Raw genomic sequence first — 26,577 nt, forward strand, 5'->3', positions numbered from 1 at the left:
AGCACCTGAAGATGACGAGCAGCCATCTTGAAATATTATGCAACTGTCACAACATTATGTGATGTGATACTCATCAACCATTGAAGCAGTTACTATGTCAGGAAATTCTCAGACAGCAAAAACTATATTATTTGTGGAGGTATGTTCCATCTATGCATCTAATTGAAGGCAGTTCATATATCGCCATACACGTTTGGCTTCTTTTATTTGTGAACCATCTTCAGTGGCCTGTAATATACAAATAATAAATTAATGTGTTATGTGGTAGTTACAATATGTTACTATGTTATATTTTCTCATGTTTTTTTCTTGTTTGTCAGGTTGGAATCAGCCTTTGTAGCACCAATTTCGTGATGTGAAATCATCGTTCGGTGTTACGATTTTCAGTTCTCTTAGCCCGTGTGTACGATCCTGAAGATGTGTTCATTAGTCTCCATGCTCCAGTTGGCTGATCTCTGGCGGTCTTTCACCCATATTTGTTTCAATACATCACACACATCACTTTGACTTTACACTTTGTGTTGAACATGTGCATGTTTACAATGTGTAGCATTGCCAAGTGGCATTGTGTGTTTTTCTTTTGTTTGTGTTGTGTGTGTGTGTGTGTGTGTGTGTGTGTGTGTGTGTGTGTGTGTTTGTTGTGTATTTTGTTGTGTGTAAATGTGTCGTTCTTTGTGGGAGCATTATATTTTTAAATGTATATTAGTATGTGTGTGTGTGTGTGTGTGTGTGTGTGTGTGAGAGAGAGAGAGAGAGAGAGAGAGAGAGAGAGAGAGAGAGAGAGAGAGAGGGAGGAGGGAAGAGAGAGAGAAAGAGAGAGAGAGAAAGGATGGACAGGAAGGTTCTTTAATCTCTGATTATGTTTCAGCTCTCTGTTTGTTATAGTTTTACTGGCTAATATGATCAGGGAGTTAATGCTTGTATGGGTATAGTCATTAAGTACAATCTTTTTCATAACAAGGGCTCTTTGTATGTGAAAATTTTCTTGATATGTCAGGAGCTTTTTGTTGACATTACCCACTCTAATAACTGTCTTGTGTTCCATGTTGAATTGTTGACATTCATGTTTTATCAACTGTTTTGCGAAGATCGTATAATGGTTCTTTTCATATTTCCAACTTCTTATATGTCCTTTATATCTAGTTTTGAAGTTCCTACTTGCGAACCCCAGATATAGTGATTCATATTCTTGGCACTCTGACTGGTGTATACCTGTTCCTTGATATTTATCTGGTCTCTCTGTTGTTTTTAAATGTGATTGGAATGTGTCTCTTGTTCTGTAAGCAATGTGTAATTCCAGTTTGTTTAATATATTTGCTATCTTGTATGTTGCTTTGTCTTTGTAGGTTAAATTGTACCTTTTTTCTGTTAGCTGTGTCATTCTGTTTCTGCTTTGTGTTTCTGTGTGTGCTACAGTGTCTTTAGTGTTGTGTTTTCTGCTTGTTTTCATTTTTCTTTGCTTCTATTTTAATATTTTGGTTTGACTTTTTTTTACTATAAGGGTGCTGTAACCATTGTTTGTGGCATTGAGTGGAATATTATTTAGTCTGTGTAACATCTGTTTTGGGGCCACTAACTTCTGATTTTGCAGGTGGTTGGATGAAGCATGTATAATTGTGTTTGTGGCTGTTGGCTTTCTGAAGATGCCAAATGTGTGTTTATTGTGGTCTCTTGTTATATCCAAAAAAATCTATTTGCTTTATATTTCTTTTGCCATGGTGAATTGAATATTTGCATATATATTGTTTATGCCTGTATTAAGTTTGCCAGTTTTCTCTGTTGGTTCATCAACCATACAGATTATGTCATCCACATATCAGTACCAGTAAATAAGTTTCTATCCTTTCTTTGGGGTGACTGTATCAAAGAGTGTGTTTTCTACATCTACATCTACATTTATACTCCGCAAGCCACCCAACGGTGTGTGGCGGAGGTCACTTTACGAGCCACTGTCATTACCTCCCTTTTCTGTTCCAGTCGCGTATGGTTCACGGGAAGAACGACTGTCTGAAAGCCTCCGTGCGCGCTCGAATCTCTCTAATTTTACATTCGTGATCTCCTCGGGAGGTATAAGTATGGGGAAGTAATATATTCGATACCTCATCCAGAAACGCACCCTCTCGAAATCTGGCGAGCAAGCTACACCGCGATGCAGAGCGCCTCTCTTGCAGAGTCTGCCACTTGAGTTTGCTAAACATCTCCATAACGCTATCACAGTTACCAAATAACCCTGCGACGAAACGCGCCGCTCTTCTTTGGACCTTCTCTGTCTCCTTCGTCAACCCGATCTGCTATGGATCCCACACTGATGAGCAATACTCAAGTATAGGTCGAACGAGTGTTTTGAAAGCCACCTCCTTTGTTGATGGACTACATTTTCTAAGGACTCTCCCAATGAATCTCAACCTGGTACCCGCCTTACCAACAATTAATTTTATATGATCACTTCACTTCAAATCGTTCCGCACGCATACTCCCAGATATTTTACAGAAGTAACTGCTACCAGTGTTTGTTCCGCTATCATATAATCATACAATAAAGGATCCTTCTTTCTATGTATTCGCAATACATTACATTTGTCTATGTTAAGGGTCAGTTGCCACTCCCTGCACCAAGTGTCTATCCGCTGCAGATCTTCCTGAATTTCGCTACAATTTTCTGTGTGGTTGATGAATATGTTTGCCAATGTTCCTGATATTGGGAATCCCATTGGAAGCCCATCTTCATATAAGTAAAGTTCTTTTTCAAATTAGAAGTAATTTTAAGGTGCATTGCTTTGATGGGTTTAGTTATGTTGGCTGCAGGTAGTGTTTTGTATGCCAGTAAGTATTCTTCAATTAGTTTTATTGTGTCTGCAGTGGATATTGAGGTGTACATGTTCTCTACATCAAAAGAGATGAATGATGCTGTTTGTATCTTTTATTTGTTTTATGAGTTCATTTGTGTCTTTCACTGTTCTGCTGTTCTTCATGTCAAAATGTTGCATTATGATTTTGTTCATGTGTTTTGCCATATGGTTAGATGGTGCATTCATGGAATTAATAATAGGCCTGAACAGATTAAGGTGTTTGTGGACCTTGGGTTGGCTTCTGAGTGATGGTGCTTTTGGGTTCTTCTCTGTGATGTATTGTTTTTATTTGTACTTTAGTATGTATCTAATGTCATTGAGGCTGTTTATTTTGTATGTCTGGGAAAGTGCTGTTGGATCAGATTTGAGTTTTGTGATATTGTTAGAGGAGATGAAGTCTCTAGTTTTTTTCCATATACTGTTCTGTGTAATGCTGTTTCCTTTATCAGCTCTTGTGAGTGTGACGTTGTTGGCTTCTACTTTTCCTTTCTTTTTGGTGCTGTTTTCTGTTTTGCTCTTTCTTTGAGATGGTGATAATGTTGCTTATTTCTTTCTTCACAAGTTCTTGTGTAAGCCCCATATTTGCAGTGTTATTTTCTTATCTCTCTTCGTCTGTCAGCATGATTTCTGTTTCTATAATCAGATTTTCTATGTAGTGGTTATCTATTTTTCTACTGATGCTTCTCTAATAGCTGTGTTTCTTTCTCCATTAATTCTGTATCTGTGAGATTTATTAGTTTTGGGTGAAATTTTGATGGTGGGTGTGTTGTACTTTGTTGGGATTTTGTTTCTGGTTATTTTTGCAAGTGAGCGTTCTCATTTTTCGTTTGTATTTGTTCTGTGTATATTGCAGTGTTTTTGCTGCAATGTGTTCAATACGCACACACACACACACACAAATATCGATTAAAAAAATCAGGCTCCCACAAAGAACGACACACATATTCACACACACATGTACAAATACCCACACACAGACACATACACAAAACAAATGGAAAAAATCAAACCACACACACAACACAAACAAAAGTCAAAAGGTAAACATACAGCTACAGTTGGCAATACTACACACTGTAAACAGACACATGTTCAACACAAAATGTCAAGTAATGTATGAGGTGTGTTGAAACATATATACGTTGAAAAACGTTGAAAAACTCCGGAAATTGGCCAACTGGAACATGGAGAATAATGAATACATCCCCAGGATCACACACATGGGCTAACAGTGTTGATAATCGTAAGTAACACCGAACGATGATTTCAGATCACTAAATTTGTGTTACAAAAGTTGATTCTAACTTGCCAAACAAGAGAAAAATATGACAGAACGTAGCATAATAACATATTGTAACTACCACATAATAAATTTATTATGTGTATATAAAGAAACATGTGTTACAGGCCACTGAAGATGCTTCACAACTAAAAGAAGCGAAAATTGTACAGCAATAAATAAACTGCCTTCAATTAGTTGCGTAGACGGAACATTCCCCCGCGAATTTTGAAACAACTAAGGAATGATGGAAAACAGAAAAAGACTATATTACTCACTAAAGAAATTTAAAACAATGGTTGCATCATAAATTGGAATTAATAAAAAGGTTTATAAAATTTTATCATTTAACAACCTCCCTAGGTGAAACTATACGTTGAGGTAAATGCACAGAAAAGGGTGAATACAACTATGATTTCAAAAAATGGCTCTGAGCACTATGCGACTTAACGTCTAAGGTCATCAGTCGCCTAGAACTTAGAACTAAGTAAACCTAACTAACCTAAGGACGTCACACACATCCATGCCCGATTCAGGATTCGAACCTGCGAGCATAGCGGTAGCTCGGCTCCAGACTGTAGTGCCTAGAACCGCACGGCCACTCCGGCCGGCAATGATTTCAGAAAGAATTTTTGAAACATATGAATAACTGCATATTTGGTAAAATGAAGAAGAAAAGTGTATACTTAAGGAAAATCTTATTGCTATTTAATTGAATAAACTTGATGTTGTGTTTGATTAACTAACAGAAATTGGAATAATTATTTTAGACAATTCAAAGATTCATCCTGTTGACATTCCCTATGGCTAGATATATTGAAAAATTTTCTATAACATATGTTAAACTGTGTTATACTGAACCTAAAAGTTTATTTTATCATATTAACCTCCAAATATTCATGATGATACCAATAATGACATCCCTACCCGGTCTGATACCTCAGGTTTCCTAGAAGACATCAAACAGAACATCTCACTTCTAAACAAAAAGAAAACAGTATTAGTGAAAGACGAGTTAAATAGGGAACCTCTGGTCGAATTTACTGGGCTGAAAGCTAAACACGAGGACCCACATCGCTTGGAAACAGCGGTTCTCCCCCTCAAAAGTCGACTCGTATCCCAGATGGCTTTGACGCTGTTTTACGTCCAGAAAACAGGTACTGCCAAAGCCCGCCTCTAATCAAGCTGCACGTGCGACTTTCTTCTTTCAATCGACTGCTCGTAGCAAGTGAGTCTACTGCAGCGCCCCTGGCTGATTATTTCTGTACTGAGACTCCCTTATCAAATGCATTCAGTTTAGTGTGGACGTCGGAGCAAAAATTACGTGTGTTGCCAGTGTTGCGTGTTGTGAAAGTGAGGTTATGATGGAACATCCTTCTTAAAACAGTTGGTTTATCGTAACGGCATTAAGTGGATGGGAAATGAATCGTAACTTTATCTACGGCCTGTACTTTAGTTTATAGCCTATGGAACTTACATGCTAGATGCTCATAGTTGTTACACAGAAACTTCAAAAGTAACTTTAAGAAATCATACGTCTGACTGTAATGTGCAGTGAGTATTTCCTGTTGTTACAGAGCTGCTGTGTCGTTTGTTTGCCGACAGGGATATTTATTGGCACCCTCGTATCCATGGCGGTGACGGGCGTTCTGTGCGAGACCGTCGGTGGCTGGCCGCTTCCCTTCTACGTTTTCGGAGGCGTCGGACTACTGTGGTGCGTGCCTTGGTTCTTCCAGGCTGCAGATTCGCCGTCGCAGCACCCGTACATCGACCCAGCCGAACGCAACTACATCAAGGCTACAATACGGTCAGCTGCTAAGGTAAAATACCCATTCACTACCTCTTCCTGTGCCACAAAATAATGACCTTGTAAATTTACTGTAATTTCCCTGTTGTGACGGTCTGCAGGTGTCCCATACGGCCTCTGCTAGCTGAAAGTTGTGAGAGGTTTACCATACTATTTTTTTAAATCACATTTGCCATTTCGCATAAAAATACCTCAAACTTGTCAGCCGCTTTACTACAGTTGTGGTGCTGTCTCTACCAAAGACAAAGTTTAAAGTTGATCAGACATGCTCCTCATTTTTGAATTTTACTATTATTTGTATTTTTCTTGTTATATTCGTCAGACACATTGTCATAGAGTCGTCAGAACCTAGTAAGCTGAACGCCGTCAACAAGATAGTGCTTGCCATGTATAAGCTACCACTCCAACGCTGACTTAAAAATGTAAATGTTCGTAGCAACCTAAGAGCCATTTTATTACGCCATCGCTTTGCAGTAACAGACACTGACCACCGAGAAACAGAGAGAATTGTCACTGAACTCACGGTCAGGAGACGTGGTGTTCAAGTCGTCATCTGTGTTTTGTGCGTTGAGTAAATAAGAGGCAAAATTCTTAATGGTACCACTGAGAATGTTACGATCGATTTCCTTCCTTATCCCTAAAAAATCCGAACTTGGGCTCTTTACCTAACCTCCCCGTCGTCAACGGTACGTCAAAAATCAATCTCTATCCTGTGCGTCTTAAAAATATATATCACTAAATGAGTCATTTATATAAGTTGTAATTGTTAGGCTTTTTCATGACGGTAGGAAATTTCACCTGCTGGTTTTAAAAATCAGTGGTTATAAAATGTTAATTTAAATTAGCTTCTAAATGAGACCAATATGGAGAAATATGAAGATAATATTTTCAATTTTTCCAGAATACAATTTTGAGCATTATGCCGTCATTTTCATAGAGTACAGTTTGTATTATGCTCCTGCTATTTAAATCTATAAATCTATTTAACCTATTTTTATACAAAACATTTTAATATTAAAGTTGATATTTAAATTGATATAAATTATTTTTATGCATTGTTTTTGATTCTTTTAACTGCGTTATGTGGTATTTTTCCTGATGAAACTGTTTTGGCAGTTGAACATAAATTAGAATTTTTTATGATACAGTATGGGATTATTGCAGATTTTTGCGTTAATCAATCACCATTCAATCCATCATTTTTACTGGGTCATTATTTCATTTAATTTCGCGATAAGTCTTAATCAGACAAGAACTAGGACTTAAAAGCGTAAATAAACAGATTAAGGAGATTAAAAGTAAATGGAGAGATCATGTCAGAAGTATGAATAAAAATAGAATGCCTACGACAATAATTAGATATCCACCAACAGGAAAAGATCAGTGGACAGACCAAAAAACTTTGGAGAGATGTAACAGAAACAAAGCAGAGATAATATAGGAACTGAGCAAGAGGTTGTAACAGACAAATGTCTACCTTTTAAAGAATGAAGATGTTTTGTATTAGAATTGTTTTAAGTATAAAAAAGAGATTACAGGAAGAAAAGAGTTTGAAATGACGTCTTTCCAGTTGGCCAATAGCGCATTTCTTGATGTGGTCTGATTGGGAACGTAGGAAGTTTCACGTGTATGCTTCTTCAGTATGACAGCGAAAAGTAACCTGGAAGCACTAGTAAAGTGGTCTATTAACATACGATCAGCAACAAGTCATACACTGGCAGTTTAATTGGAGTGCCCTCCGCCACACACCGTTGGGTGGCTTGCGGAGTATAAATGTAGATGTAGATGTAGATGTAGACTCCCCCCCCTCCCCCTCCCCCCCCCCCCTCCCAGCTCAGGCAATATGGCATAGGATATTGTGTCTTCGCGATGTGTGCTACGTTCATTTCGACGGCAACGTGTATCGATCCAGGTAAAACTTTTCTTATAGGATTGGTCTTATATTCAAGAAAACTGTGGCTCAAATCGCCTTCCAGTCATCGATATTTATATTTTCCGTGGTTAACCTGAATCGATTGCGGTCAAGGTTGAGAAGGTCCGTTTGAAAATGACCCATGCTTCCCATTTATATTTTCCGTGGTTAACCTGAATCGATTGCGGTCAAGGGTGAGAAGGTCCGTTTGAAAATGACCCATGCTTCCCCATTGTCCACATCGAGCTTGTGTTCTTTCTTTAGTGGCCTCGTCGTCGATGGGGCATTGAACCCAACTCTTTCATCGAAACCTTACCATACACTGCTCTACCCCAGCTCCAAACACAGATCCTAGATAAGCTGTCCGGCTGCGCTATCATAATGCGTCAACAAATCAGCCACAGGGAACTGTCCTTGTCAAATATTGTACATAATCGGTAATTACGCAATTGAACCAGAAAACATATGGAAATGGAATATTTGAGTTTAACTTCCCGTCGGCAAAGTGGTCATTAGAGATGAACAGGAGCTTGATTAGGGAAGGATGAGGAAAGAAATCAGCCGTGTCCCTTGACAATCACAGCTTCTGGTTAGCCAGGGGCAATTTAGGGAAACCACGGGAAACCTAACTCTGGTTGGGCAGATGGGGATCAGAACCGTCATCTTCCCGAATGCGACTCCAGTGTGCTAACCACTGCCTCAGATAGCTCGGTGCATTAATCCAGATTTCATAAAATCGTTCAGTTACCCTTTAACTTTGGGAACTACGTGAACGTTACTGAAGAGTATAAGGTTGACGGTGTTGCGTCTTTGGTGTTACAGAAGAACCTGCCTGTGCCATGGAAGAGCATTATGTCATCGCCGGCTGTCTGGGCTCTCGTCGCAATCATGGTTACTTTCGACTGGATCTTCTATCTGCTCATCACGTCGCTGCCGCAGTACATCGCTCAAGTCTTGCACTTCGATATCCGCAGCGTGAGTCACATAACAGTGCTTCTTCCATAACTGAAAGAGTAATCTACAGTAATACAGATTTTTTTGCTGTAGTGTTTCATTTCCGCAAGATGATCGCTGTTTGTTATGAATAATGCTAATATACTGTGCATGTGCGTACTCAGAAATTTACCCATGCGGACTCTAGAATGGTGTTTCTTGTGTAACACATTTGGTGAGTTTCGGTGTATGTCATTGGTACCACACAGTCTATTTTCGAAAGTACTATCATATGGCATATCGAGTGAGATTTGTGACTGGGCTGAGGATTTTCTGGTGAGGAGGACACTGCATACTCTTTGTATAGAGATTCATCGACACATTTTGAAGTTAAATCGGTTGTGACCCAGGAAATGTATTAGAATACTTGCTGTTCATTTTGTATATTAATGATCCTGCAGATAATATTAATAATAAGCTCAAACTTTTTGCAGGTGATGCAGTTATCTATAATGAAGTAGGCGAGAATGTTGTACCCATTTTCTTCTGTTTTGTTGTGGTGAGATATGAGATTGCGTCTTGTGCAGCGATTGTAAATAATACGAGTTCTACATATTTAAGTGTTGTATAGTATATTAAAGCTACTCGGAGGAAACTTAATTGTTCAGTTACAGCGCTTTAGGGTGTGGAAAATTCTGTATATTTTTAAAACTAGTTACATAATGTGTGGACGGTTAAACTATACTTCGTCGGTCGTACACCAACTTGTACCTTAAAAAGACAAAAGATTTTCTACCGTGGGACACGTTATATTCCAAAATGAACTAAGTGTCATTGCACTCTTAACAATTTTACGCGCCTCGAAAATGGAATTTGTGTTGGTTCCTAATAGCTACTTTTTCAAAATTTCTTAACTTAAACTGGTTTTTGATAATATTTCTTCTTAATTTGGTTTCGCTTCCTGATTATTGGAGATAACCAAATACATTATTGACAAGATCTTCTCGAGTGCAACGCACAGACACAAAGTACCTCAAAGTGAATGCTATCATTTCAGTAAAATCACTTGTGCACCTACGTAGTTCCCAGTATTAATCACCATATTATCGATGGCTTTATACACTGTAGGGCAAGTACGCCTTCTCCGTCTACAATAACGTGCCATCTTCTGTGAGAACGGTCCAATGCTGTTGCACGAGCGGCTGCACGAAGCCTGACTCCGTCCTACCAAAATCATTATTTATATACGAAATACTGTTGCATCCTTGAACCCCTGGTTCTATATACGTCTATTAGATGGCTTGCTAGAGGCAAAAGTCTGCAAACAGTTCCTAGGTATAGCAATCTCCCCTACTGTTGAAAATAGCTGCACAAATACTGTCAAAGTGATGTACAGACTGGCAACTCACTTAAAATATTCAGAAATGTAAGGCATACGGGTGGCGAAAAACAGGTCTTAGAAAGATCTTGCCTACTACGACGTAATATCGGATGATATATTCTAGTTATAATACACTCCTAGAAATGGAAAAAAGAACACATTGACACCGGTGTGTTAGACCCACCATACTTGCTCCGGACACTGCGAGAGGGCTGTACAAGCAATGATCACACGCACGGCACAGCGGACACACCAGGAACCGCGGTGTTAGCCGTCGAATGGCGCTAGCTGCGCAGCATTTGTGCACCGCCGCCGTCAGTGTCAGCCAGTTTGCCGTGGCATACGGAGCTCCATCGCAGTCTTTAACACTGGTAGCATGCCGCGACAGCGTGGACGTGAACCATATGTGCAGTTGACGGACTTTGAGCGAGGGCGTATAGTGGGCATGCGGGAGGCCGGGTGGACGTACCGCCGAATTGCTCAACACGTGGGGCGTGAGGTCTCCACAGTACATCGATGTTGTCGCCAGTGGTCGGCGGAAGGTGCACGTGCCCGTCGACCAAGGACCGGACCGCAGCGACGCACGGATGCACGCCAAGACCGTAGGATCCTACCCAGTGCCGTAGGGGACCGCACCGCCACTTCCCAGCAAATTAGGGACACTGTTGCTCCTGGGGTATCGGCGAGGACCATTCGCAACCGTCTCCATGAAGCTGGGCTACGGTCCCGCACACCGTTAGGCCGCCTTCCGCTGACGCCCCAACATCGTGCAGCCCGCCTCCAGTGGTGTCGCGACAGGTGTGAATGGAGGGACGAATGGAGACGTGTCGTCTTCAGCGATGAGAGTCGCTTCTGCCTTGGTGCCAATGATGGTCGTATGCGTGTTTGGCGCCGTGCAGGTGAGCGCCACAATCAGGACTGCATACGACCGAGGCACACAGGGCCAACACCCGGCATCATGGTGTGGGGAGCGATCTCCTACACTGGCCGTACACCACTGGTGATCCTCGAGGGGACACTGAATAGTGCACGGTACATCCAAACCGTCATCGAACCCATCGTTATACCATTCCTAGACCGGCAAGGGAGCTTGCTGTTCCAACAGGACAATGCACGTCCGCATGTATCCCGTGCCACCCAACGTGCTCTAGAAGGTGTAAGTCAACTACCCTGGCCAGCAAGATCTCCGGATCTGTCCCCCATTGAGCATGTTTGGGACTGGATGAAGCGTCGTCTCACGCGGTCTGCACGTCCAGCACGAACGCTGGTCCAACTGAGGCGCCAGGTGGAAATGGCATGGCAAGCCGTTCCACAGGACTACATCCAGCATCTCTACGATCGTCTCCATGGGAGAATAGGAGCCTGCATTGCTGCGAAAGGTGGATATACACTGTACTAGTGCCGACATTGTGCATGCTCTGTTGCCTGTGTCTATGTGCCTGTGGTTCTGTCAGTGTGATCATGTGATGTATCTGACCCCAGGAATGTGTCAATAAAGTTTCCCCTTCCTGGGACAATGAATTCACGGTGTTCTTATTTCAATTTCCAGGAGTGTATTTATGCTACAGCAGACAACCTCAGATTTAATACAAAATGTTTTCAAAGTGGTTCCCTTCTGCAGCAATAAGTGTTTAGAGCCGCGAACTTAATTCTGTGATGACTTTCTGAAGAATATACAGACATACATTACTGAACTGGCAAAAACTCATCTTTCATTGAAACCTGGCGCTTGGTGAGTTAACATGGCGGCGTCAGGAGGTTTCTGCGTGGTACTACTACGATTTTCTGAAACGAAATGTTGTAAGCTTTACGAGGTGGTCCACACTAGTTCAGCAACTGAGCAAATATTTGTGTACTAGTTGAATTCTACATCTACATACATACTCTGCAATCCACCATACGGTGCGTGGCGGAGGGTAATATAACACTTACACTGTAGAATCCTCTTATAAGAAGGACATCAAGGTACATACACACGCGTTTAAAGCATATTGTAGTTTTCGTAAGAATGCTCAAATGAATAAAGACACACTTGTAATCAACGACCATCAGCACCTTCTATTTATAGGGACACTTTCATAACTAGCGTACTATTTGAAAGAAAGCCGAAGTTGATCAGAATTGGTGAAAAACACATGATTAAGCTACGTCTCTTAACACTAAATTTACTAAACATAAACTATTTAAACACTGCCGATATTTCAAATAATGCAAACTGTAATGTAATTTTTAAGCTTATATACAGTACAAATGCAAAAGTACGTAAGATGTTTCTGGTTATGCTTGCACTGGTACGTCTACCTTTCCTTGTGTCTTCCGTCTGCTGTACGAAAAATTACAGCCAAACACAACGGATGTATTGACCACTATGTCAAAACTCTGTATGGTAACGTAGTGATACCAGTTTATCCCCATTTCTTACTCTATTTTGTCAGTAAACAAACAACTTGGCTCTCGCCGCCATATTGCGATCAGTTATACTGTATACGGTATTGCCCAGGAGGTTAAAAAGAAGAAGGGAGTTGTCATTACGTCACAAATTTGAAGCCAATGTCCGCCTACTTTTATATTCCAAAACATTAGGTTCATCGCATTTATTACTTCCATGGTTCACAACGATTATGCTTCCCTGTGACGTTACCCTGACTTGCTTGTGCTCAGTTTCGAACGTTCGGGATGTTTATTGATTTCGTTATAGTATCCCAAATAGCATCTGGTGCTTTGATTGTGTAGAGACGTAGTTTTTACATCAAAAGTGTCAGCTTGCGTCGTTTGCGGGTGTGTTAATCGATCCGATCGTAACTTAAGTTTAAACGAAGATTATGATGATATTCATCCCCCCATGAACCATGGACCTTGCCGTTGGTGGGGAGGCTTGCGTGCCTCAACGATACAGGTAGCCGTACCGTAGGTGCAACCACAACGGAGGGGTATCTGTGGAAAGGCCAGACAAACGTGTGGTTCCTGAATAGGGGCAGCAGTCTTTTCAGTAGCTGCAGGGGCAACAGTCTGGATGATTGACTGATCTGGCCTCGTAACATTAACCAAAACGGCCTTGCTGTTGTGGTGCTGCGAACGGCTGAAAGCAAGGGGAAACTACAGCCGTAATTTTTCCCGAGGGCATGCAGCTTTACTGTATGGTTAAATGATGATGGCGTCCTCTTGGGTAAAATATTCCGGAGGTAAAATAGTCCCCCATTCGGATCTCCGGGCGGGGACTACTCAGGAGGACGTCGTTATGAGGAGAAAGAAAACTGCCATTCTACGGACCGGAGCGTGGAATGTCAGATCCCTTAATCGGGCAGGTAGGTTAGAAAATTTAAAATGGGAAATGGATAGGTTCAAGTTAGATATAGTGGGAATTAGTGAAGTTCGGTGGCAGGAGGAACAAGACTTCTGGACAGGTGAATACAGGGTTATAAATACAAAATGAAATAGGGGTAATGCAGGAGTAGGTTTAATAATGTATAAAAAAATAGGAGTGCGGGTAAGCTACTACAAACAGCATAGTGAACGTATTATAGTGGCCAAGATAGACACGAAGCCCATGCCTACTACAGTAGTACAAGTTTATATGCCAACTAGCTCTGCAGATGACGAAGAAATTGAAGAAATGTATGATGAGATAAAAGAAATTATTCAGGTAGTGAAGGGAGACGATAATTTAATAGTCATGGGTGACTGGAATTCGACAGTAGGAAAAGGGAGAGAAGGAAACATAGTAGGTGAATATGGATTGGGGCTAAGAAATGAAAGAGGAAGCCGTCTGTTAGAATTTTGCACAGAGCATAACTTAATCATAGCTAACACTTGGTACAAGAATCATAAAAGAAGGTTGTATGCATGGAAGAATCCTGGAGATACTAAAAGGTATCAGATAGACTATATAATGGTAAGACAGAGATTTAGGAACCAGGTTTTAAACTGTAGGACATTTCCAGGGGCAGATGTGGACTCTGACCACAATCTATTGGTTATGAACTGTAGATTAAAACTGAAGAAATTGCAAAAAGGTGGGAATTTAAGGAGATGGGACCTGGATAAACTGACTAAGCCAGAGGTTGTACAGAGTTTCAGGGACAGCATAAGGGAAGAATTGACAGGAATGGGGGAAAGAAATACAGTAGAAGACGAATGGGTAGCTGTGAGGGATGAAGTAGTGGAGGCAGCAGAGGATCAAGTAGGTAAAAAGACGAGGGCTAGTAGAAATCCTTGGGTAACAGAAGAAATATTGAATTTAATGGATGAAAGGAGAAAATATAAAAATACAATAAATGAAGCAGGCAAAAAGGAATACAAACGTCTCAAAAATGAGATGGACAGGAAGTGAAAAATGGCTAAGCAGGGACGGCTAGAGGACAAATCTAAGGATGTAGAGGCTTATCTCACCAGGGGTAAGATAGATACAGCCTACAGGAAAATTAAAGAGACCTTTGGAGAAAAGAGAGCCACTTGTATGAATATCAAGAGCTCGGATGGAAACCCAGTTCTAAGCAAAGAGGGGAAAGCAGAAAGGTGGAAGGAGTATATAGAGGGCCTACACAAGGGCGATGTACTTGAGGACAATATGATGGAAATTGAAGAGGATGTAGATGAAGACGAAATGGGAGATACGATACTGCGTGAAGAGTTTGACAGAGCACTGAAAGACCTGAGTCGAAACAAGGCCCTGGGAGTAGACAACATTCCATTAGAACTACTGACGGCCTTGGGAGAGCCAGCCCTGACAAAACTCTACCATCTGGTGAGCATGATGTACGAGACAGGCGAAATATCCTCAGACTTCAAGAAGAATATAATAATTCCAATCCCAAAGAAAGCAGGTGTTGACAGATGTGGAAATTACCGAACTATCAGTTTAATAAGTCACGGCTGCAAAATACTAACGCGAATTATTTAAGACGAATGAAAAAGCTGGTAGAAGCCGACCTCGGGGAAGATTAGTTTGGATTCCGTAGAAATGTTTGAACACGTGAGGCAATACTGACCTTACGACTTATCTTAGAAGAAACATTAAGGAAAGGCAAACCTACGTTTCTAGCATTTGTAGACTTAGAGAAAGCTTTTGACAATGTTGACTGGAATACTCTCTTTCAAATTATAAAGGTGGCAGGGGTAAAATACAGGGAGCGAAAGGCTATTTACAATTTGTACAGAAATCAGATGACAGTGATAAGAGTCGAGGGGCATGAAAGGGAAGCAGTGGTTGGGAATGGAGTGAGACAGGGTTGTAGCCTCTCCCCGATGTTATTCAATCTGTATATTGAGCAAGCAGTAAAGGAAACAAAAGAAAAATTTTGAGTAGGTATTAAAATCCATGGAGAAGAAATAAAAACTTTGAGGTTCGCTGATGACATTGTAATTCTGTCAGAGACAGCAAAGGATTTGGAAGAGCAGTTGAACGGAATGGACAGTGTCTTGAAAGGAGGATATAAGATGAACATCAACAAAAGCAAAACGAGGATAATGGAATATAGTCGAATTGAGTCGGGTGATGCTGAGAGAATTAGATTAGGAAATGAGATACTTAAAGTAGTAAAGGAGTTTTGCTATTTGGGGAGCAAAATAACTGATGATGGTCGAAGTAGAGAGGATATAAAATGTAGACTGGCAATGGCAAGGAAAGCGTTTCTGAAGAAGAGAAATTTGTTAACATCGAGTATAGACTTAAGTGTCAGGAAGTCGTTTCTGAAAGTATTTGTATGGAGTGTAGCCATGTATGGAAGTGAAACATGGACGATAAATAGTTTGTACAAGAAGAGAATAGAAGCTTTCGAAATGTGGTGCTACAGAAGAATGTTGAAGATTAGGTGGGTGGATCACGCAACTAATGAGGAGGTATTGAATAGGATTGGGGAGAAGAGAAGTTTGTGGCACAACTTGACTAGAAGGAAGGATCGGTTGGTAGGACATGTTCTGAGGCATCAAGGGATCACAAATTTAGCATTGGAGGGCAGCGTGGAGGGTAAAAATCGTAGTGGGAGACCAAGAGATGAATACACTAAGCAGTTTCAGAAGGATGTAGGTTGCAGTAGGTACTGGGAGATGAAGGAGCTTGCACAGGATAGAGTAGCATGGAGAGCTGCATCAAACCAGTCTCAGGACTGAAGACCACAACAACATGATGATATTTGGAGCTTATGGGCGCTCAACAGCGAGGGCATCAGCGCCCTAACACTTCTTAAGACAAACGAATGTGGTTAAAAATCTCGAACATCGTTCCACACTCATGTACTCGAATCGAGCACCCAGTCACTCTACCTTACATGCTCTAAAACAAATGAGAAAGGGTGAAAATAGCTATACATAAGATTAAAACAAAAGTAAAACGACAAAGGAGCTAAGAGGAAGGTCCAGGCAAAAGTAACTTGCTGAACAATTACAAAAATATGGCTGAGCCAGTCACCCTGTTAACACATTAAAACCATCGCCCTAAAATCTTGGGAAAATGTTGGTCAATTCCCAAAACTTTACAACTCTAATCACGTTCGTTTGAACATTACTAAAAAGAGAGGGCAGATATTCGGTAAATCGGCTACGGCCTGCTGGTCGGAAAATAAAACTCACGCACAGGTATCTGTAAGCCACAAGCATCACACATTGCACGGTTCTCTGGCCGGAGCAAGAAGCCAAGTTTCATATGGCTGCTACGGTTTAAGGGATTCAGATTTAATTCGCAGTTGGAGCCTTTCAAGCAATATTTTCTTCTGTATACACAAATTTTGCTTGCGTTGATTACTTTTATTGTAGTGCACTTACTGTATTTCTGTCACTTAACGTTAGATTTCCTATCAACCAAATACGCAGTTCTGTTTCATTGACATTTCAATAATCGTTCTCGTTGTTGACATACACAAGATACGATAGCATGCCTTGCTTCTTTCTCATTGCACACTTTTATGGGCTAACAAAGAAGGCGTACGGAAGTCTTTTTTACAAACTTGGGCGTTAAAATGTTGAGCCTACGAGTTAAAAGCTGAAAATGTGACAAACGAGAAGCAGCACCAGTAAGTTCGGTGTTCAGCTTCATTTGCTATCGATAATTGCACTAGAAGTGGAATTAAATGGATTACGAAAGCATCCTTTTCGCATCACATCCGTCTCTTCTTGGTTATCCAAAATTTGTCAACGAAAAACAAGTTACATTAATGAGGCCAAAAGTGTCGTATTACTAGAGCAAAAACGCATTCGAGAATAGAAAAAAATTCGAAATTGCCTTAGTGACACTACGTTGTTCACGTAAGCACTGTAATTTTTAGTGTTTAAACCAACTGTTGTGTGCACATGACAGAAATAATGAACAAGAAGCAACAGTAAACAGTAGTCTGCTAATGTTTTGGATTGTTTAAAATGGCGGCAGGCCCCGCCCACTCTGGCTTGAAAACAACATACAGCTTAAGTCTATAGTGCCATCTCCTTTCTTTTCTTACCTCCATGGCTTTGTTGTTTAACGTCCGTGGTATTGCAAGTCTAGCAATGTATGTCTACGGAAGAATATCATTTTATGCTGCACGAATATCTCTAAAAATTCCAGTACGAAGATCCTGGAATGTTGCAGGGAATCTTTGAGATTCTGTCTTTTCGAGAGCCACATAATAAATTATCTTACGGGTTAAGATCGAGACTATGGAGGTGCAGTTCAACACCATTTCCAAGGAATGGTAAGGTGTCTAGGTCGTCGATCTGGTATCTAAACGTCGCTTGAAGAAAAGGAAGACGTCTGCAGTACGGCGTGGACGTGAGTCATTCTGTATGAACCAGCAGTTCCACTGCATTCGGCGGCCTCGTGCAGCCAGTACTAATTCATGATGCAAGACTTGCTTGTATTTTTCTTCTGTGCAGATTTCTCAACAAATTTGGGCCTAATAATGCATTGTGCACAAATTTCTCACCAAACAGTGACTTTTTGTGGATAAAGTGGAGCATTGGCGTGAACGTGTGGGTTCGAGGTACCGCTGTTCCAATGGTGCAAATGGCTCTGAGCACTATGGGACTTAACTTCTGAGGTCATCAGTCCCCTACAACTTAGAACTACTTAAACCTAACTAAACTAAGGACATCACACACAACCATGCCCGAGGCAGGATTCAAACCTGCGACCGTAGCGGTCGCGCGGTTCCAGACTGTAGCGCCTAGAACCGCTCGGCCACTTCGGTCGGCTGTTGTTCCAATGTTAGTGCTTCCATTCTGGAATGTGATTTGAGATATTAGTGTGTGAGCTATAGCATTTTCAAAGGTACGGTACAACAATATCACAAGGAGAATCATTTATGGCGTGTAATTAAACTACTGTAGACAGTACTTTCTACCACATATTTCGCGCCACTCTATGGTATACTATGACTACTATAAAATAGGTGCCAGACTGCGGTTCATTGGTAGAATACAAGGGAAATGCAATAAGTCTACAATGGAGATGGCATACAAATGACTTGTACGATCCATCCTAGAATATTGTTCCAGTTTGTGGCACCCGGTCGAAATATGATTGACAGGGGATGTTGAAGCGATACAAAGTAGGGCAGCACGGATTGTCATAGATTTGTTTGATCCGTGGGAGAGCATCAGTAAGATCCTGCTAGAACTTGACTGGTAGACGCTTGAAGATAGACGCCAACTATCCCCTTAAAGCTTACTTCGTAAGTTTCTAGAAACGCTATAAGTGATGAATCCAGGAATATACTACAAAGCCTTACAATTGAACACCATCTGCCATGCAATTCACTGTGGTTTTCAGAGTATAGCTCTAAATGTAGATGTAATTGTGGGTATATGGTGTGAGGTGTGACAAAACTGCTATAGAATGACGATATTGTGGATGATTATTTTTCTGAATAAATGACGCTTGGAGTCTTAATCCTTCATATTACACAATGATGAATTCGGAAACAAGTTATTTCACTTGACTTTTGAAACTACAATGAAGAAGACATTACAGTCTCAACACTTCGGCGTGCTGGTCACAGCATGTGCGACACGAACTGCTATTTGATGATCAGACTTTCTTATTACTACAATAATATGACGCATAGACTCTTAGTTTAGTCGAGAAGTACGTTGTCAATAACACTCTGTATTCCTGCTTTTCCGCAGAATGGGATCATATCAGCCATTCCACACATCACTGGTGGCGTTGGCAGTTTGGCATTTGTGTGGCTTACTGACTTCCTGCTCCGGAAAGAATGCATGTCCAAAATGTGCAGTTTCCGCCTAGTAAATGGGTTCGGTAAGTGCTGGCTGACTAAAATTTCAAATCTTACATTAGTAACAACTTACATCGATATTCGGAACTGCGCAGATGTATGCATAAGACAGTAAATTTTCTGTTGTAACTAATATTTTACTTTCTCTATTACTCCTGCTGCGTAGAGTTAATTATATTTCAGATGGCTAGCAGCCACTATTACAAACAAGAAGACAGCCTAAGGAGGGCGGGATAAGAAATACATTTAGTTAACGCTGGCAGGTGGCACTGCCTGACGAAGTTGTGCTGCTGAACTTACCACCGCGAGGTGGCAAAAACAACTCCATAATTATTTTTTCCTTGGAAAACAGGTAAAGTAGTGAGTTCGACAAAACGAGGGTGAAAAGTAAATTTGGGTTTAAGGCCTTGTCGAAAACAAGGTAATTAACGACGGAGCATAAGCTCGACGAGATTAAGGATGGGGAAGGAAATCGGCCGTGACCATTGAACGCAACAATATGGGAAGCTAGAGCAATCTAGAGACATAAAAGAAGACCTAAGTTTGGATGTCCACACGGAGAATTGAAACGCCGTCTTCTCGAATGCGATGCCAGTGTCTCACAACTGCGCCACTTCGCTCACTTTGGCTTTACGACAGTCTCTGTGACGTTACCGAGATAATAGGTTTTTTGCTCTTTGTTCTACCCCATCATTACGAGACTCTGTGGAGTATGGAAAATCAGAAGAGGAACCAGTGATAGATAGAAGCTCTAAGTTAGTACGCAATGACTGCCAGGAGGATACAGAGGAAGACATCCATGTTCGAGTCCCGGTCTGGCACTTCGCTTTTACTTGGCAGAAACTTCCAGAAGCCTTACAGTTCACCGTATAGGGTAATTCGTACGTAGCTCCAGGGTGTCAGAAGACGACTGTGTGAAAAATGTAAGACACACAGGAAAATAACACAGATCAGTAGGGCATCTCTCCAAATTTCTATATTTTATGATACGCCCAGTGGCGTAGTTGGAAGAGGGGGCAGCCACGTGACAACATGTAGACTAATGATGCAAAAGAAATACCGGCTTCAGCCGCATTAGGGTAGTGAAATAATTCAAGATGACAAGTGAAAATTGTGCCGCACCGTGACTCAAACCGGATTAGGGCGACAATTATTGAAAAAAATTGCTAATTAGTTACAAGCTACGGTGTACACCCACTTTAGTCAAAATGTAATCGTCGCTACAGATATTCGGATATAGGTTATGACATGTTCGACACGCCTCCCATCATTGAAGTATCGGAACATCGATACTGTCGATGACCTCCCGAATGGCTGTTTTCAACTCAGCGATGGTTTTGGGGTTATTGCTGTACACCTTGTCTTTAATATAGCCCCACAAAAAGGAGTCGCATGTGTTCAGATCTGGAGAATATGGCGGTCAATCGAGGCCCATGCCAGTGGGCTCTGGGTACCCCAGAGCCAGAATACTGTCCCCAGAGTGCTTCTCCAGGACATCAAACACTCTCCTGCTTCGATGGGGTCGAGCTCCGTCTTGCATGTACCACATCCTGTCGAAACCAGGGTCACTTTGGATAATGGGGATGAAATGATCTTCCAAAACCTTCACGTACCGTTCGGTAGCCACCGTGCCATCAAGGAATGATGATGATGAGGTCCCATACTCCGAGCAGCATAGGGGACGAGGCGGGAGATCCGCACCGCCGTCTAGGTAAGGTCCTAACGGAAGTGGTTTGCTATTGCTTTCCTCCGACCGTCAATTTGGTTACTCAATCTCTAAAGGAGTGTTGCAAAAGATCTTTTCGAATATAAAATATCAGCCTAATTTTTTTAATAAGTGCTGCTTATCAATTAATCTTTAAAATGAACAAATGCTTCGGCATTTATGAATGTTGGGCATTTTCTCAGCCATTTATCCTTAGAATATGCCCAAACTTATAAATGCCCAGGCATTTTACACCACTACCTGTTATTATTGTTCCATCCTCCTTCCCAGCCCTGTGTCAGCTGTTTCGTTCTGCCAACGAGTATTTGTGTCACACCGTACACACTAACCACACCTCCTTCATCAATATCATATGCTAACTTTATTATTGATGAATCGTCTGCTGACCAGTTAATATCTCCACATTTGATCCTATTTGTGCTGCTGCCATACATTTCTTCTTCCTCAAATATTTCTACTTGTGCAGGTTATTCATGAAGCCTCTTCCATTGTTCTCTTTTTTCTCACAGTCTACCATTCAGCATTTCCTCCCATTCTAGTACTCTCAGATTCACATCATCCGTCACTTGGCCTCTCCATCTTGTTTGAGGTCTTCTCCCAGGTCCCATCCATTCCAGGGTTCTTCTTGGTAGTCTTTCTTTTCCCTTTTTGTTAAATCAGATAAACCATTTCACCCAATTCCTCTCCACACTTCCTTTTAGGGGGATCGATCTGAGGTGCATTTAGTGTCATTTCACTTTTTATACCGTCCTTTCTCATCCCACACAGAATCCCTTGTAGAAAGAACACCTTTGTCACTTGTATTCAGTTCAGATATTTGTTTGTCCAGATGCAACATTCTGGTCCATGGGTCAAAATTAGTAGATGATTTGTATATCAAGATCTTTGCTTTGCCAGGAATTTTGCAATTTCTAATTGTGCCTGATATACAATAATAAAATTCTGGGCAGTTTTCTATCCTTTCCGAAATTTGTTCTGTGATGTTTCCTTTCTTGGTTAAATTACTTCCTTTATATTTGAAGGCATCTACTTCCCTAATAAGTTTTCCATTACAACTTACAACGTTAATATTTTTTATTTCCCCTGCTAGTTTTCATTACCTCACTTTTTGTGAAATTTACTTTTATGCCTGTTTTCTCCATTACCCTCAGACTGGTATTTAACAGTTCTTACAGTTTCTGCTCATTGTCTTCACATATAATCATATCATACATAAACGCTAAGATTTCCATATCCTCTGGTGTTGACCTGTGGCAAACTTTCCTTATGATGTTATCTGTGACTATATTGAAGAATGTTGGTGAGGGGACGCTTCCTTATCAGATCCCACAGTTTGCTCTAAGAACGTACAAAGGAAATTGCTTAACACACTATTATAAAGACTGACATTTATGAAATATGTTATATTCATTCGTGTAACTATTATCATCATTTCTTCCCTCGAACCGATTATTCCGTGACAGGACATTATACACCACACAGTCACCCATTGAGGGTGAGGAGACTTCCCGACTGTGAAATGCGGATTCTCAGTACCTCAAATGTCCCAATTTTGCTTATTGACGAACCCATCCAAATGAAAGTGTGCTTCGTCGCTAAACCAAACCATACAGCGCATACCAATTCGCATCATGCTGCCAACCGTACAGTTTGAACATCCTAACACAAACCATTCAGAAGTTATGACGATTTTATTTCATATATTTCAATAAATATCACCCTGTGTTTCTGTTATATGTGTGGTGTCTGTCCTTTCGGGCATATCAGAAAGAAGACACCACACATACAACAGTAATGTAGACAAACCATCTTCTCTGCACTGTCATATAGAATTAGTTCGCGCCCGCAGATCAACAATCCACTTAACAGATTTCCAAATCAGGCTGCTACTGTGTCAGGGACTTCAATTAGAAGAAACAAATTCGCAATTACGAATACGATTAGATTTCATCAGCACAATTGATTAGTGACATATGAAAAATTGTATTGGACTGGGAAACGAACCCATATTTCCCGCTTTACGCTAGCAGACGCCTTGACAACTTTGAGTATCTGAGCTCGTATCCTGGACCGACCCAAACCCCTATTTTTTGCAGTGTGTCCACGACCTGCAGTAGTACAGTTGCTGTGATTCGCGCACAGGGAGAGACTTATTTATTATTGCCGCAGCCTGTCGTGGCATTCTGAGTTTTTACAATTTACTATGCAGTGTCCTTCAGAAAGGCTTGTTTGGGCCAACCTGTGACCTGAACGTCTACATGTAACGTAATGCATGTAGATACATGAAGATGTCCAGTACCATTCGACTACGCAGTGCCGTCCAAACATGGATGCATGTCTGAAGGACATTGCACAGTACACCGTAAAAATACAGTACCACTTCAGTGGATTGCATTCATATATTGAAGTCTGCCGTGTCATAAATGGCTGTCTATATTGAGCACCTGTCATGTGACTTACAAACATGGAGAGATGCCTTATCCACCGACGTGCAAGCATTGTATATCTAATTGTTCTCCCACAGTAATTTTCTGAAACGCCAGAAATACTTACGAATAATACTATATAAGTAAAGTATCCTCCAGGCGACGTTTATGGCTCTTTGAAGCATTTGGTAGACAGGGAAGCTCCGTTACTAGAAAACTATTATCACCTGTAAGATATCCATCGGAGGGACGCTTGGTGAAAACTCTGTGACCTGGACGTCTACATGTATTGCAATGCGTGGAAATACAAGAAAATGTCCATTGCCATTTGACTATGTGAACTGTCTCAATCGTCAGGTTACTAGAAATGCGCGTTAGGATTTATCTGAGATGAAATAGCCACATAAACTAATCGTCGGAAAGAGGAGTCTTGGACTAATATTTATCGACAGAATCCGCTTTCAGAACCCTCCTGCGACCAATTCTTGACTAGTGTTCGTTCATCTGTCAAAAGTTTGGCTTGAGCAATGGTGCACCACCTATTATTCATCCTACGAAACGTCTACGAATAAAATATGAAGGTGTGAAATTGATTTTGGTATAATCTGTTCCTCCTGCCTCCTGAATACCAGTGTGCATGTACTGTATTTGAAGGGTCTCCCCTTCATATGTCTCGCAGAATTGCCTGTCTTAATCACGAATTTGACCTAGAAACATTGCCCTTCCCCTTTCACACTTTCCTCATGAACTCTGCTAATCTTCTCTGCCCCCCCAGTAATAAGGTACAAACTGTCATTATTGTATTTCCAACTATCTCTTACAACAAAAAGTGCAACGCAAATTTGCGTCTTTGTTGTATTCAACATAACTTTTATTTCTTATTTCATTATTTCCCTGACGGGCGGATGGGCGTCTGGTCCACAGTCTGCTGGTTAATAAGACAAAGTTGAAGTTGAGAAAAAAAGCAAATTTTTTTTATATAAAAGGGTAATGTGATGTGACGATGATTGACTGTGGTGGTAACGGTGATGGAGATGGCGTTGTGGTGTCCTTAAGTCTTTTGACGTTGTAGCTGCTGTGGCTCTACACTCTAAACGGAACGCTAATACCTGTGCCATCCAGAAGTTGATGATGCTACTGCAAATTCTGGATACGTTGATTAGTTCTGCACGGACTGTCTTCGTGTATAATGATTTTTCAGGAATACTGAACAACTAAACTGGAACCAAAATAGCTTCTGTAAGCACAGATCGTATGAACTCACTTTGCTTTGTTATAGGCCGTAAATGGAGCTCACTTGATACCATACGTCTAGGCGTCCATAAAAGCTTCGACACAATTCCAGACCATCGCTAATAAACAAAATACTTACTTACGGAACATACGAAGAGATATGCAATTAGACTGAAACAGTCCTAATGATGACCTGCCTAATAAATTTTGTAGAAGTGTGGTGCTATTCGCAGGGAGGCAACAGCCTCGTACACTTATTACGAAATGGAGAGAGATTTGCAGACGATCAGTGTTTGATGGAAATTTATTTCCATATTCAGTGGTATTCCGAGCTATCTGTTCTAGAACCCACACACAAGAAAAAATGTAGGACTTTTTTTTCAGTCATCAGTCTTATGACTGACCGTTGCCCGCCACGAATTCCTCTTCTGTGCCAACCTTTCCACTACAGAGTAGCAATTGCAGCCTATGTCCTCAATTACTAGCTGAATGTATTCCAGTTTCTGTCTTCCTTTATAGTTTCTACCCTCTACAGCTCCCTCTGGTACCATGGAAGTTATTCTCTGATGTCTTAACAGATGTTCTATCTTCTTGTCACTATTTCTTGTCGATGTTTTCCCTACATTCCTTTCCTTGCCGATTCTGCGGATGACCTCCTCATTCCTTACCTTACCAGTCCACCTAATTTGCAATATTATTCTGTTGCACCACACCTCAACTGATTCGATACTCTTCTTTTCCGGTTTTCGCACAATCCTTGCATCACTACCATACAATGCTGTGTTCCAAACGTACATTCTCAGAAATTTCTTTCCCAAATTAAGACCAATGATTGATACCAGTTGACTTCTCTTGGACAGGAATGCCCGTTTTGGCAGTGAAAATCTGCTCTTTCTGTCCTCATTGCTTCGTCCGTCATGGTTTATTTTGCTGCCTAGGTAGCAGAATTCCTTAACTTCATCTATTTCGTGATCCAATTCTGATGTTAAGTTTCTCGCTGTCTCGTTTCTCCACTTCTCATTACTTTCGTCTTTTCTCGATTTACTCTCAGTCAATATTAGATTGTTCATTCCATTCAACAGATTGTGTAATTGTTCTTCACTTTCACTGAGGACAGCCATATCATCAGCAAATCTTGAATTTTAATCCCACTCTTGAACCTTTCTTTTATTTCCGTCATTGGTTCTTCGATGTGCAGATTGAACAGTAGGGGCGAAAGAATACATGCCTGCCTTACATCCTTTTTAATCCGAGCACTTCATTCTTGGTCTTCCAGTCTTACTGTTCCCTCTTGGTTCTTATTCATGTTGTACATTACCAGTGTTTCCCTATAGGTCACCCCTATTTTTCTTAGAATTTTGAAAATCTCATACCGTTTTACTTCGTCGAACGCTTTTTCCATGTCGACAAATCTTATAAAACTGTCTTGATTTTTCTTCAGTCTTGCAGACCACGGATGCACCTGGGACGCTTAACAGGTTATATTAACAGAAAAGATAGAAAACATTCAGAAAAGCCTTGCAAAATTAGTCATGGCTTTATTTAGTCAACAAAAGAGTGTCACAGAAACGATAGAAACCACTGTGGCAGACTTCACAGGAAAGACCGACCGTATCGAGAAGATCCTTACCGACTAAATTTCAGCAGACTGTGTTCCAAAATGAATAAAGATACATATTACTTGTTCAACATTTGTCTCACAGAACGACTACAAAGTTAAATTTCTTTAAAGTCAGTACCGCCATTAGACTGTTTTTTATTTACTGTGTTACATTTACACTTACACAATCATTATTTCGGCTTCAAAGTGCCATTATCAAGTGTTTTC

General features: G+C 40.9%; 1 protein-coding gene across 1 annotated transcript in view; it reads left to right on the forward strand.

Moving 5' to 3' along the window:
- Positions 1-26,577, forward strand: part of LOC126475528 (sialin-like) — a 125,108-nt gene that overhangs the window by 56,170 nt on the left and 42,361 nt on the right. The window contains exons 5-7 of the mRNA XM_050103463.1: positions 5,734-5,948; positions 8,670-8,822; positions 19,255-19,387. Of these exons, the coding sequence (XP_049959420.1) occupies positions 5,734-5,948; positions 8,670-8,822; positions 19,255-19,387 (501 nt within the window). The remainder of the gene's footprint in view (positions 1-5,733; positions 5,949-8,669; positions 8,823-19,254; positions 19,388-26,577) is intronic.

The sequence above is a fragment of the Schistocerca serialis genome, chromosome 4, assembly GCF_023864345.2.
Source record: "Schistocerca serialis cubense isolate TAMUIC-IGC-003099 chromosome 4, iqSchSeri2.2, whole genome shotgun sequence".
NCBI classification, from domain to species: domain Eukaryota; kingdom Metazoa; phylum Arthropoda; class Insecta; order Orthoptera; family Acrididae; genus Schistocerca; species Schistocerca serialis.